The sequence below is a fragment of the Rhizophagus irregularis genome, chromosome 31, assembly GCF_026210795.1.
Source record: "Rhizophagus irregularis chromosome 31, complete sequence".
Classification (NCBI taxonomy): Eukaryota; Fungi; Glomeromycota; class Glomeromycetes; order Glomerales; family Glomeraceae; genus Rhizophagus; species Rhizophagus irregularis.
Window position 1 is genome coordinate 2,319,066 of NC_089459.1, and position 14,814 is coordinate 2,333,879.

Here is a 14,814-nt window from a genome sequence, read left to right on the forward strand (position 1 = left end):
TGTACATAATTCACCTAGGCGGTTACCGGTGAGATAATAGGACTCATCATTGGTGAGACTTTCCTTTCATATCTTCCGTCACAACAATAATAACCTCTATCACGTTCACCATATTCATTATATCCACCGTATCCATTGTATCCATCATCATCTGAATCGTCTGGCATCGATTGCTTTAAGCAAACATCACTGTTGCGATTACAGTTACTATCATCGTCTGTCTTAACTGATTGCGAAACAACTTCTTCATTCGTTTCTTTCACTGGCTTAGGTGTAGAATCGAAATACACACAATCTTCCAAGAGCATTTTGTAGTAATCGTCCTCAGCTTCGAGCGAATTGCTTGGGCTGACTTCTTTGGAATCATCAGAAGAATTAGAGATATGGGCTAATGGGATAGGTGCTATTGATTCACTTACCTGGTCCCTATACGACTTGATATACTGGATTTTATCCAATCCTATTTTTTCGAGAAGCTTGTAGATCTTCTCAGCTCTCTGAGTTTTTTTGCGCAAACCATCTCTTGTTATGTCTGGGAGTGGCACCCCTGTATTTTGAGATCTTTTCTTACGAAGGATATTAACTTGCTTCACGACTTCATCGTATATTAGACCTCTTGCCTTCTTTTCACCAATTTTATTATTATCACACAAGGCCTCCAACTGAAATACGAAATTTCTTCCATAGTGGTACCAGCATAATATTTCTTCTTGATTTGCTTCCAATCTGTGCTCTTCTGCAATAAGCGCTTTATCACATAACTGGGCCAAATATTGAGATATCTCTATCATAGTAGTCCCATGAAATGAAGACACTAATGCATTTGAATTATCAGATTTCCGGGACCACGCGGTCTTGGAAATTTTAGTCACATGATTTTCTTTGATACGGAGAAGAGATTTCTTGAATCAATCCCTGCCCATTTTTTTCATTCTTCTTTTCCTTATTGCGTCGCTTTATTTCACTACTAACGATTTTCTTATGAGCCTCAAGCAAGAAACTATCCATATCTTTCTCTTTCAACGGTTTGCCGTTAAGGCGCTTCGCAGAGTTGGCAGGTACCATCGCCACCAGTTCTTGTTTATTATAGCAAATCTCTTCAGGAAAGGAATTATCTGTTTCCACATCCACCAATGGTTTCTCATGATACTCTGTAACTGAATTAAAGTTAGATGTACTATTATCAGAAGGATTATCATTATACGTCTGCTCTTTCATGTATAAGCCTGTTCCACTATCGCAAGTCTGGTCTCAAGCTCCTTATTTTTTTGCTCCAGTTCCTCAACTCTAACATCTCGTCTAGTATTATTCTCCTCCATAATCCGCTTTAAAAGTTCAGCTTTTTCTGCCTCAAGCTCGGCATTCTTAGCCTCAAGTTCAACAATACGCTGTTTCAATACTTCAAGCTCAGATGACATGATTGATAAATTTTATACAAGAAGTGAAATATTCAAAAGTTAGTTAGTATATATATACATAGAGACTGTCATTTTACCAAGAGAAATAGGTTATAAAGTCACCAGATTTCCAGGACCGCGCATAGAGCTCTGCATGGGTCGGATCGGGTCAGGTAATTTGTCTGACCCGAACTGAAAAATTTTTATCAAGTCAGGTCGGGTCGGGTAACCTGCTTTGACCTGACCTGACCCGTCTGACCTGAAAGTATTCAGGTCATTTTTCTATAAAATAATATGAAAAAACGCCGTTTTGGCGATTTTTTTCATAAAAGAAGTGGGAAAAATGCCGTTTCGGCATTTTTCCATTAATTAATATGAAAAAACGCCACTTTGGCGATTTTTTTCATAAAAGAAGTAAAAAAAAAATGCCGTTTTGGCATTTTTACATAAAATAATATGAAAAAACGCCGTTTTGGCAATTTTTTCATAAAAGAAGTGAAAAAAAATGCCAAAACGGCATTTTTCCATAAGATAAATAAAAAAATGCCGCTGAGGTCCCCCAATTCCCTCTGTCATCAATTTACAGAGTTGCCACATCGAACGGGCATTCTCATGGTCGAACGAACGAATAAACGAACGAACGAACAATTAAACGAACAAGCAAATAGTCAACAACATAATTAACAAACAATATAATTAACGAACAATATACAACAACATTCTTGGTTCACAAAATAAATAGCGTTAGTAATATAAAACGTTGAGCGATATAAAATAAAATGTACTTCTCTTTCCTCAAATTATATCCACTTTTACCTTTAATTTCAAACTTCGATAGCTCTCGCTACGAATTATCACTTTTCAAAACATATATTTAATTCTTCTTAAATTTTCATTAATTAAAATTAATTAATCAAACATTAATTAAAGTTTAGGGCGAACCTATTACCTTTAATTAATATTAAACTTCATTAATAATTAAAAAATAAAACTTATATTTTATTGAGTTCTGTGGATGCGAACTATGGAATTACTTTGAATTCCGTTCTCTATATATACAATTTTTATGCTACTTTCTATTCTATCTATATACTATCTTTTACATTCTTTACATATTATCTTTGAACTATCTTTCTAATATACTATCTATATTTTAAATACGCTATCTTTTAATATGCTATCTTATATATTATTTTATATGTTATCTTTTCTATTATTCAAATATTACATCGTAAAGAAATAATTTATAACCCATCTTTTATGGCTGTGCTATCTTTTCTTTAAAATAATCTTTCAAATATTATGTCGTAAAGATATAATTCATCTTTTGTGGCTGTGTTATCTTTTTATATATGTTCTTTTTAATATGTTATCTTTTATATTCCATCTTTTTACTATCTTTTCATATTATCTTTTATATTATTTTGTGTTCTTTAATCTTTCCGACATTATTTTATATGTTCTTTTAATCCACTTTATGTGTTTTGCTTATAATCTATCTTTTGTGGCTTATAATTATTCTTTCTTATCGTTCTTGTTGTTAAAGATCGTCAAGCCGCAATTGATCGACTCTATTTATCCTATTGGTTCTTTGTCAATCATTTGATAAATATTACATCATGTAGATCATTACTCTTCTTAAATGTTTATCCTTTTCGGCTAATTATTTATCCATCCACACCAATCCACGATTAATTTGTTCGTTCTTAATACTTGATAATTACATTTGGCGGTTGAATTTTATCATCTTTTCGTACTTGATATTCGGCCGTTTACATTATCCCCCTCTTCGCTATTTGTGACCTCACAAATAACTTTAAAAGAATCGAACTCGGGTCTCGTTCATAATAATTCTAATTGAATCGAACTCGGGTCTTATCGAATACCTCTTTTCCTTTAACTATTATTTTTGGTGTAAATCCCCCTCAATCATAAAATTTCTTTAACCATTCTCCATTTTGTGGTGTCTTTAGTATTCTTCCGTCCAATTCTTTAAGTTTATATGCTCCATTTCCAAATTCTTCGTGAATTAAATATGGTCCTTTCCATTTGTTCTGTAATTTTCCAGACCATTGTTTCTCTCTCCATGCTTCATATAATAATACTTTTTCTCCTATTTCAAATTTAGGTTTTCTAATTCCCCTTTTGTCGTGTTGTTGTTTTTGTTTTTCTTGAGCTTCTTTCACATTTTCTTTTATTTTTCTTCTTATTACTGGTAGCTCCTCAATTAGTATTTTTACTCTATTAGCTAACGTTATCTTGTTTTCATCTTTGTCTAATGGTAATTTCGCTCTCCTTCCGTACGTTGCATAAAAAGGTTTAATTCTTGTTGACGATTGCTTCTTTGTTCTGTATGCAAATAATACGGATGGTATATGTTTATCCCAATCTTCTTCTCCTAATTTGGCTAATCCTTCGCATAAAGTTTTATTGAATCTTTCGACCAAACCATTTGTTTGTGGCCTATATGGTGTACTTAATCTATGATTTATCCCACATCTTTCTACTAATTCCTCCATCATTTTATTGTTAAAGTGAGTCCCTCTATCGCTAATTATTTTCTTTGGACATCCATGTCTACAAATTATGTCCCTCCAAATAAATTCTACTACCTCTTTTGCTGTAGCTTCTTTTAGTGGTGCGGCTCGGGCCATTTTGTAAAATAATCCATTGCTACTACAATGTACTTATTTCCCTTTTCTGTCTCTTTTAACGGTCCAACTATATCTATCCCAATCATCTCAAATGGTTCATTTATCTTTATTGGCGTTAATTCGTTCTTTCCTCTTGGTTTTCCTCTCATTTGACAATTCCAACACGTCCTTACATATTCTTCTACATCTTCTTTCATATTTTTCCACCAATAATTTTCTTTTATTCTATCTAATGTCGCTTCTATCCCAAAATGTCCTGATAATTCATTATCATGCATCATGTACATCAATCCCTCGTATTCATAATCCCTGATTACTCTAAATCTGTTTTGTCCTTTTATTCTATATAAAATTCCTTCTTTCAATTCATATTTATTCTCTTTTTCGATATTGTCAATTATTCTCTTATAATTATTTTCCTCCATAATATTTCTTTAATTGATTCTACTTCTGAGTTTGTTATTTTCGTTATGTGTTCTATATTTTTAGTTCTGTGCTCTTCTCCATTTTTCCACCTCTTTAAATACTTTTCTCCAACTACTATTGTCATTTTTAACTTTTACTCGACTGTATCTTTTGGTATCTTTATACACACTTTGATTTTCTTCAAACATTTTAACCATGTCCAAATATTCATCCTTCTTTAATGTTGGATATGATGATTTTTCCGTTTTCTTTGTTTCTCTTCCAATGTAATTTTTCCAACATACGTCACCATCTTTCTCTAAAAATATCACTATTGATTTATCTATCGTTTCTTTCAGTCTGAATATTTCTTTTTCCATCTCATGATTTCCATGTGGAGTAATTAATCCTCTGTCAAAACTTTTCGTCTTTTGATAATAATATTCACAATATGGTGATTTGTCTAAAATTATTATATCTGTATCTTCATCATATTCTAACATTCTTCTATTTATTTGTTCCACTACTTCTTTTCTAAATTTCCATTCTGTATCCATCTTTGATTCGTGAAATTCATCTTTATCTTTTCTTCTTCTTTTATAAGTATTGAATCTTACTTTTAATCCTTGTTTTTCCCATTCTTTAATTAAATTTTGTACTATACTTGTTTTTCCCAATCCATCTACCCCGTCAATTATTACTATTTCTGGTTGATCCTCTACTATCTTTAATAATCTACTTAATGCGTCGGCGTTCGTATTTTCTTTTCCCGACCTATGTATTACTTCAAAATTATATTGCTGTAATTCCATTACCCATCTTATTTCGCATCTTTCGCACCAAGTTGTACTCTCATTTATTAATTGTCCATATGTTATATTCGCTCTACAATTTTTCACGTCTCCCTCAATGTCATAAGGTCGTATTTCATCAGTTAATCTTGGTCCATACTCTCTGGGTTTTGTTGGTCCTCCTGCTTCTCTCCATTTTCTTAGTCCTTCTGTTGGGTCATAATAATCTTGTCTTTTATTACTCCATTTCATTTTTCGTGGTCCTATCGGTTTATCCCAATTCTGTTCAGTTCGTTCAGGTATATAATTTGGTGTCGTTGTACCACTTGGTATTTCTCTATCATCCATTCTACTTCCTGCTCCTCTTAATTCTTCTTGTAAATTTCCTTCTTCATTATTATTTTTATATCCCACTGTTGGATTCGTCCTTCTTGTTTGTCTTCTTGTTTTTACTGCGTTATCTTTTGCATACAATTCACTATGATAATTTAATTCTCCATCTTCATAATCATCGTAATATCCTTGTGTATAATATACTCCATCGTATTGTGGTTCCTCATATCCATTTTCATTATAATCACACTTTTCTTGGTCATCATATTCACCTGTCATATTCACTCTTGCATTCCTTTTTGCTTTTTGATTTTTACTCGAGCCAATTTCGGGTCCTTTTATATCCTCTTCCACTTCATCTTCAAGATTCCATATTGTTAAATATTTCCTCATAATTTCATATGTTGTTATTATCTTTGCAGTTACTCCAAATTTTCTTGTTCTTTCAATTTCCGTTATTTCTACATCATATTTCATTCTTTTCAAATCCATTCTAATTATTTCTTCGAATATCTTCCGTAATCTTTTACCCAACCATCAATTTCATCGATATCTTCTTCTTCACAATCTTTGCATACCGTTCCTCCTAATCTAAACATATCATTCATCCATCTTATCATTTCTATTTTCAATCTTCTAAGCATTCTTTTATCTTTAAATAGGTCACTTCTTCCAATCTTTCGATTCCATCTTTCGGTTCTATATATTTACTATGCCATATTTTACTATTAATTTTTACTGCGCCTTAAAATTTCAAAAATTTTCCTAAGTCCACAATCTCCTCAGGCTGCGGAGGTTTTTACTGCGCCCTAAAATTTGTCTTTTATCACCGATTTCCATAATTTCACATGTCACATCTTTTCGTCACCGTGATTCATAATTTTACTTATCACCTCTTTTTGTCACCAAGATCCATAATTTCACATATCACAAACTCCAAAATTTTCATAACTTTTAAAGTTTGCGAATTTCCAATCTTTCTTATCGTCCACATAAATCTTTCTCACTATATACTCTATATTATATAAATTAATCTATAACACACAAAATGTCGTTCTTTTCAGATAAATGTCTTTCTTTTCAAATAAATGTTCTTTTTCAAATAAATATTCTTTTTCAAATAAATGTTCTTCTTTTAAATAAATGTCCTTCTTTTCGGATTTTACTCTATTATTAAATACTGCACGTAATGTTCATTATACGGCTCGTTAATGTGTAAATATCCTTCTATTTTTTTCTTCTTTTAACGGAACATTGTAATGAAAGCGTGAACTAGGACACTACACCAGGAACCCTCATCTGAAATGTAGCCTAGGACCTGTAACAATACAACATATCTGTCTTTTCCTCCTTCGTTGGCCGACTCGTCTCTTAACGGGTGAATCTAATCTTCCGAAATCCAGTTTCAAAAGTCATCAGCTATCCATAAAACTCATCTAACCAACTTTCTTAAATTGGTGGACCTATACTGGGCTTATCTCTATCTTTTTCCCTTCGGTCAAAGCATGATAGTTTACAGGTTTGTCCCATTTTATCCATTCAACGTTTCTTGATAGTAGGTGTCTTTACAATCTTTATTCCCCGTCCCCAAAGCAATTCGTACGTTATTGAGCTGGGTATCCAGATTTGACGTAACCCATACGTTATAATCTTTAATATCGAAGAATAAAAATTTTCCAATCTCGAGCATTCATCCAAAATCCAAACTCAGAGGTAACCCATACCACACAGATGAACCCCGGACAATACATTGGTGTTCTCCTATTATTAATCTTTATTCCAAAATTTATCTTTAACTTCCACATCTCCTTATGAAATTTCTCAGGTACTTTATTCCCGAAAGAAACATTCTTGTGCTTTCTATCAATTAAGTGATTACTTGCACAACTTCAAACTCCAATCTTTCGCCTTTTCAAGTTTTCAACTCATTAAATCCTCATTGATTTATTGGTTCCTTTTGAACTCGTCAAAACCTGAAATCTAAAAATAAATTCTAAAATAAAATATTGATTAATAATACCTATCAGTGACTTACTAACGAAATTAAATTTTCATATTAGTAATAATCATGTGATGATGATCATTTCCTTTCTTGCGAGCATGCACCATATGAGGTCCCCCAGTTCCCTCTGTCATCAATTTACAGAGTTGCCACATCGAACGGGCATTCTCATGGTCGAACGAACGAATAAACGAACGAACGAACAATTAAACGAACAAGCAAATAGTCAACAACATAATTAACAAACAATATAATTAACGAACAATATACAACAACATTCTTGGTTCACAAAATAAATAGCGTTAGTAATATAAAACGTTGAGCGATATAAAATAAAATGTACTTCTCTTTCCTCAAATTATATCCACTTTTACCTTTAATTTCAAACTTCGATAGCTCTCGCTACGAATTATCACTTTTCAAAACATATATTTAATTCTTCTTAAATTTTCATTAATTAAAATTAATTAATCAAACATTAATTAAAGTTTAGGGCGAACCTATTACCTTTAATTAATATTAAACTTCATTAATAATTAAAAAATAAAACTTATATTTTATTGAGTTCTGTGGATGCGAACTATGGAATTACTTTGAATTCCGTTCTCTATATATACAATTTTTATGCTACTTTCTATTCTATCTATATACTATCTTTTACATTCTTTACATATTATCTTTGAACTATCTTTCTAATATACTATCTATATTTTAAATACGCTATCTTTTAATATGCTATCTTATATATTATTTTATATGTTATCTTTTCTATTATTCAAATATTACATCGTAAAGAAATAATTTATAACCCATCTTTTATGGCTGTGCTATCTTTTCTTTAAAATAATCTTTCAAATATTATGTCGTAAAGATATAATTCATCTTTTGTGGCTGTGTTATCTTTTTATATATGTTCTTTTTAATATGTTATCTTTTATATTCCATCTTTTTACTATCTTTTCATATTATCTTTTATATTATTTTGTGTTCTTTAATCTTTCCGACATTATTTTATATGTTCTTTTAATCCACTTTATGTGTTTTGCTTATAATCTATCTTTTGTGGCTTATAATTATTCTTTCTTATCGTTCTTGTTGTTAAAGATCGTCAAGCCGCAATTGATCGACTCTATTTATCCTATTGGTTCTTTGTCAATCATTTGATAAATATTACATCATGTAGATCATTACTCTTCTTAAATGTTTATCCTTTTCGGCTAATTATTTATCCATCCACACCAATCCACGATTAATTTATTCGTTCTTAATACTTGATAATTACATTTGGCGGTTGAATTTTATCATCTTTTCGTACTTGATATTCGGCCGTTTACACCGCTTTGGCGATGTTTTCATAAAAGAAGTGAAAAAAATTCCGTTTCGGCATTTTTCCATTAAATAATATGGAAAAATGCCGCTTTGGCAATTTTTTTCATAAAAAAAGTAGAAAAAAATGCCGCTTTGGCAATTTTTTTCATAAAAAAAGTAGAAAAAAATGCCATTTCGGCATTTTTCCATTAAATAATATGAAAAAACGCCGCTTTGGCGATTTTTTTCATAAAAGAAGTGGAAAAAAATGCCGTTTCGGCATTTTTCCATTAAATAATATAAAAAAATGCTGTTTTGTTTTTTTGATTTTTTTTCGACAAAAGAAGTGGGAAAAAATGCCGAAACGGCATTTTTCCATAAAATAATATGAAAAAAGCCGCTTTGGCGATTTTTTTCATAAAAGAAGTGAAAAAAATGCCAAAACGGCATTTTTTCATAAATAAAATGAAAAACGCCATTTTGGCGTATTTGTTTATAAAAAACAATGCCGAAACGGCATTTTTTTCATAAAGTAACATGAAAAAACGCCATTTCAGAGTATAAACATTTTTTTTGAGCTAAAGTATTCGGGTTGACAGGTCAATCGGGTCGGGTCAAACCTGTAACCCGACCTGATACCGGGTCACGAATTTGACAACCTGACCTGAATATTTCAGGTCAACCCGACGGGTCACCCGAATTGACCCTTACCCGTGCGGAGCTCTAACCGCGCGGTCTCGGAAAAATGCCAAGAAAAAAATATTTTATTAATACATGCGAAAAATAAATACAAATGTTTGGGACATTGCCCGTGATACATAACGCTTCTATACTAAATGTCTAATGTATATCCCTACAGTCTTACTAACCACCTGACATTTACGTGACTTGGTTAATTCGCCCCTCCTTCTTTACGAAATGTCTGTAAAATACATGATTATTAATTATAAGAAACTAGGATTACAAGTAATCGTAGTATAGGAATTTGTAAAATAATAAATTCTTACACAATATATCCATCTAGCAATTGAGATAATTTGAGCTGTTCCTCGTCAAAAAGCTTTCTCTTCTTTTTTGTGTCCTCCCGGCTTGCCATTCCGAAGTCAATCAGGTATAGGGCACCTTTATCGTTAATTAAGATATTTTCCTCCCGAATATCATTGTGGAGGATACCATGCTTGTGGATCGCTTCTAATCCCTTAATAGCCCTTGTCTTTTGCCGTTTCTTTATTTTTTGCTCGCTCAACGAAGTGCCGACAATGGTCATGCCGATAACGAAGCTCATAACTCCTCCATAATATCCATAACAGATCAGCTTTGGGATATACTTACCTTGAATATCAGCTAGATCTTTATAAATCTCGACTTCTTTTTGCATTTCTTCCAGGACATACGATGGAGCCTTCGATAAGTCTACACTCTTCAAAGCAATCATTTCGCCACGAAATTCGCATAGGAGCATTTTTCCACTTCGACCTTCACCTAGTATGCTCTTAAATTTGAAGTCTGCAAAGCTAAACTTTTGCTGGTTTACTGGAACGTTAGAAGATGATTGTTGATTCGAAAAGGTGCTGGAAGCCTGATTAGTTAATGAAGAGCTGGATGATGATTTTGAGTTTGATCGAAGAGTATGTGAATTATTATCCCCTTGAGCCGGCACTAGTACTTGAGGTTTAGGAGAGTTGGGATTCTCTTTCGCCTGTCGAGTTAGATAAGCATATACCTTGAGTACGGTGGAGATTCAGATTCCAGTGAAAGGGTTTTTGAGATCCAGAGCTTCCTGTGTTCTCAGTATAGAAACCAGTGATTATCGTAGGTGGTAAGAATACCGTATCTAAGTTCGTTTCCTCTTATATAATTATAGATTTGTTGAACTACATCCTTGCCTTTACTCGTCTGATAAAACTCGGGAAATGTTTTTTTGTCCATATCTTCTAAAACATGCTTTCTTTTTGCCTCAATCACCAAGATCAACGAACCCACGAGATGACAGGTGAAATCCGGTATGCCAGGAGTATCAGGTGAACGTCTTGAAAATTTATGATCAGATCCCAAAAGATAATTCAATGTCTGACAAATATTGAAATCTAAAACACCTCGAACATCCTCTTCATTTTCTATCTCTTTCACCACAAATTTTGGCCTCTCGAATATCGGTTGTTGGTCGAAGCAGAATTGATTCACTTTATCGAAAAAGTCGCCCCATAATTGTACACTTGTCGGTGGGTCACCATTAACCTTTGTAGTGGTCTTCGATTTAGTACAGTCCAGAGAATATGTTATGGGTGGTGGAATACACGACAACGCCTCTTCCAAGCTGAGAACTGGAAACGAATGAGTTAAAATTATGCGAGGGTAAATGACGAAAAATTAGCCATTAAGGCGCTTTGCATAGACTATTCCAGACACTTACGTGGCAATTTTACAATAACATGGATATGTTTTTCGGGAGGTGAGTCTGGGAAATATTTCGAAATCTTTCTTATTGCCAATAGCTCGTCACTGTCCTGAAGTATTAGATTTCTTAATTGATCATTCTGATTGCCAGGGATCAACACCTTCCATAGCTTGAGCCTGTCTGCGTCAATACCAGCGAAGTCATTTTGTTTTTTCGCCTTTATAGTGTCCTTGAGGTGGCTAACCAACTTTTCCCTATCAATATCTACGGCAAAAGCACTCGTGGTCGTATTTCCTTTGACGAGACATAGTAAAGTGATAGGCATGTTTATGGCTTATATAGTATTTTTTGCGGAATATTATTGGTGCAAACTGGCGTAAGTGAGGACAAGAATAAAAAAGATTTTATTTGGCGAAAAAAATACTGAGGCAGACTATATGTGAGAAATTATTCTGTTTCACAAGCCTGCCGTATAATCAGCCAGGTGCAACGATCGCCTAATCACTGCGCCTCCCTAACCGTAAAGACTCTTCTCACTTATCACCTGACGTTTTTTATATAGGCTAGATAAAAATGTTAGATTTATGCGAAGCGCCTTTACGGCTAGTTTATGGACCGCATCATTACACGTGACCCGTTTCTCATGTACTGGTAAAATAATACTTTATTTATGAAATAAAAAACGTTACCAAGTCGGCCTACAATACATAAAAATGCGACTATATCGCTATTACATGATGTTTTAAATAAATACATAAATATTAATTCTATCATTAGGGGTGGCTCGGGGAAGAGCGTAGAAATCAACTCATGTGGAGGCATTCCTGTTTCGTTTAGACGTTCCCCACAAACAAATTTTTCAATTTGCTTTTCAATTGATGTAACTCCCTCAGTATCATTGATCTTCCAGAGTAAAAACTCGGCAGGAGGAACCTTTTCAAATAAATGTGGCCACCTTTCTCTAATCATAATCCTTAACTGATCAACTGTTTCGTTGGTAGAGATTTTAAGCGTAGTAATACTTCCTTCTGATAAATTTGATCTTTGAGCTACCCCGCTAGGTGAAAGAAGACAATTGAGAGTAATAATAGTAGTACCAGACATCTTGCTTTCCTAAATACAAGGCCCATGGTGAGAAAAACTCGCTCTCATACATTCATAACTTCTGGCATATACATACCTTATTTTGCGTTAGCTACGCTAGTGAAACTATTTTCTCTGGGAAAGTTGGCTGAACTTCCACATACCTCTACATGCTTTATATATGCCTGGGAAAAAGTTAAGGAGGCATGAGGCATAATTAGTATTGTCGTATGATGCCAAGAGCTCTTTGAAAGCACATGTAAACGGAATCTTCTTACCTTTTCATATGTAGATCTATCGGAAAGACATAGTTGGTTTTACGCCTGGCGATCTCGGAATTGCGAGTCCCTCAGCCTTTCATAACATATGCTTTTACTGTAACTATTTACTTTTGGAGTTGGTCCTGTGTTGCAACTAGACCTCCTTTCACATTTTCTCACATTTGTTCAGGAAAAAAATATAGGTACTGGTTAGTATGTTTTCTTTTTCGAATATATATGCAAAAATTAATATGTCGCACAAGACCTGACTGATGATCCACTTATTTTTCTGTCGCACAGGAGTGACCCAGCAAATTCTTCTGAGCTGGTGATTACTGCTCTGGACTAGATAGATTGGTATTGTACCACCCCGCCATAGAGGGTCTTGTTAATTCCAGATTAAGAAAAGCAGAAATAATATTATTATTAGAGAACCCAGATTGGGTCGAAATCTGAACATTGCTAACCTGACTAAGATAATCACTAAATGCGGTAATTAGATTGGGCACATTTTCCTTTTCAGCTCGAATAAGCATTTCTACCATTTTATCAGGATCAAGATCGTGATTATAATAACATCCAAATCTTGCGATATACCTTTGACTTTCTGATGACAATCCTTTATGGAATAATTCTCTAAGATGATTTTTACAGAGCTTGATAACATCGTTACATCTCTTTATCTTTGAGTAATAATCCACTATTGAGTCTTCATCTTGAAGCAATGACCCACACCGGAACTTATCAACCTCATCTGCATTATTTTCTACCTTGATCTCATCTGTATCTTTACCATCCGGCCATATTTCCCATCAAAGTTCCTCGGCACTATACGGTAATTCTATTAGGCTTAAAATTTGTAGGAGGTAAAAAGCATTGAATTGTATGAATACATGAAATAATGATGCTGGATTTCTTATGCCGGGCAGACTATATACAAATTTCTTAAGTATTTTTTCTTTCCAATGCCTAATTGCCTTTGTCTTCCAATAGATTTTGATTTCGCAAAAAAGATCTTCCCAGTCTTCCCACTCTGGTATAAATTCAGGATTCCCTTTATTATCCCATTCATATCTCGATCCATATTCTTCGATAAATTCATTGTAGCCTTCATCTGTCTCGTCATCTGACATTTTGCTAATAGAGCAATTATACTTAATAAAAAATAAAGTACTGGTAGCGTGCATAGCTTCTTTTCAGTATATGCGAAAATTATGTTGCACATGACCTGACTGATGATCCACTTATTTTTCTGTCGCACAGGAGTGGCCCAGCAAATTCTTCCGAGCTGATGATCACTATCCCAGGTTGACGATCAGTATTCCGAACATAATATTTCCTCATTAAATATATTACTTTATTATAGCAATCATGGCAAATGATTTCGAAACACTTAATCAATTATATGAAGTGCTATTATATAAGAAGAAGGATATAATAGCTATTCAGAAAAAACTCGGTATTAGTGGTAATGCAAATCAAATGACAAACATTGAAGCTAGAAGGCAAAAAACACTTGCCGATTCATATGAGTTATTGTTAAATTTGGTGGAAGATATAATACCAATACAGGATGATCTCAGCATTGATGGTAATCCCATTCTAGAAGAGGCACTCCAAAGCAATAAAGCTTCTACGGATATTTCATATAGAGAAATATATAATTTGCTTTTATATCTGGAAGAGGATATAATAACAATTCAAGATGAACTCGGTATTATTGGTTATTCTAATCAAGAAAGGGCAGAAGAAGTCGATGAAAAAGCAAGAGCATATCTCCAAAAGTTTGAGGAATTCCACGGTCCATTAGAAGATGTTCCAATTGTGATTTTACAGAAATATGGTGAAATGGGGGTAAATAAAATTCAGTTTTCCGGAGAGATACTACCGTTATTTCCAAATCTCTCTCCTCAACAATTGCATGAAATATTCGTCAAAAATCCATCTAGCACCGGACAGTGCCTATGTCTAGAACAGATTAGCTAATCTATATTTTTTGTCACACAATCTGACCGAAGGCGCTGTGCATGGCCCAGCAAATTCTTCTTTTGAGTGAAGTGATTACTGCTCCGGACTAGCTAGATCGGTAGAGTACCACCATTCTACTTGATCAGCTAGTATTCTACCGAAATTAATCCTTGGCGATCGTCTGTTAGGTTGCTGGCGCATCTGAGATATAACTG

The 14,814-nt window shown here is 33.6% G+C and overlaps 5 protein-coding genes across 5 annotated transcripts; 1 reads left to right on the forward strand and 4 right to left on the reverse strand.

The window, feature by feature from the left end:
• Positions 1 to 14: 14 nt before the first annotated feature.
• On the reverse strand, positions 15 to 791 carry OCT59_022627 (uncharacterized protein; the record flags this gene model as incomplete). The annotated part of the gene is made up of 1 exon (XM_025330206.2): positions 15 to 791. The coding sequence occupies one exon, from the start codon at positions 789 to 791 to the stop codon at positions 15 to 17; it is 777 nt and encodes a 258-aa protein (XP_025182606.2).
• A 73-nt stretch (positions 792 to 864) lies between these two features.
• On the reverse strand, positions 865 to 1,218 carry OCT59_022628 (uncharacterized protein; the record flags this gene model as incomplete). The annotated part of the gene is made up of 1 exon (XM_066144897.1): positions 865 to 1,218. The coding sequence occupies one exon, from the start codon at positions 1,216 to 1,218 to the stop codon at positions 865 to 867; it is 354 nt and encodes a 117-aa protein (XP_066006315.1).
• An 8,551-nt stretch (positions 1,219 to 9,769) lies between these two features.
• On the reverse strand, positions 9,770 to 12,392 carry OCT59_022629 (uncharacterized protein; the record flags this gene model as incomplete). The annotated part of the gene is made up of 5 exons (XM_066144898.1): positions 9,770 to 9,812; positions 9,898 to 10,613; positions 10,769 to 11,214; positions 11,304 to 11,348; positions 11,978 to 12,392. The coding sequence occupies 5 exons, from the start codon at positions 12,390 to 12,392 to the stop codon at positions 9,770 to 9,772; spliced, it is 1,665 nt and encodes a 554-aa protein (XP_066006316.1).
• A 571-nt stretch (positions 12,393 to 12,963) lies between these two features.
• On the reverse strand, positions 12,964 to 13,764 carry OCT59_022630 (uncharacterized protein; the record flags this gene model as incomplete). The annotated part of the gene is made up of 2 exons (XM_066144900.1): positions 12,964 to 13,401; positions 13,525 to 13,764. The coding sequence occupies 2 exons, from the start codon at positions 13,762 to 13,764 to the stop codon at positions 12,964 to 12,966; spliced, it is 678 nt and encodes a 225-aa protein (XP_066006317.1).
• A 238-nt stretch (positions 13,765 to 14,002) lies between these two features.
• OCT59_022631 (uncharacterized protein) lies at positions 14,003 to 14,617 on the forward strand (the record flags this gene model as incomplete). The annotated part of the gene is made up of 1 exon (XM_025310415.1): positions 14,003 to 14,617. One exon carries the CDS (start codon positions 14,003 to 14,005, stop codon positions 14,615 to 14,617), a length of 615 nt encoding a protein of 204 aa, XP_025182609.1.
• Between the last annotated feature and the right edge of the window lie 197 nt (positions 14,618 to 14,814).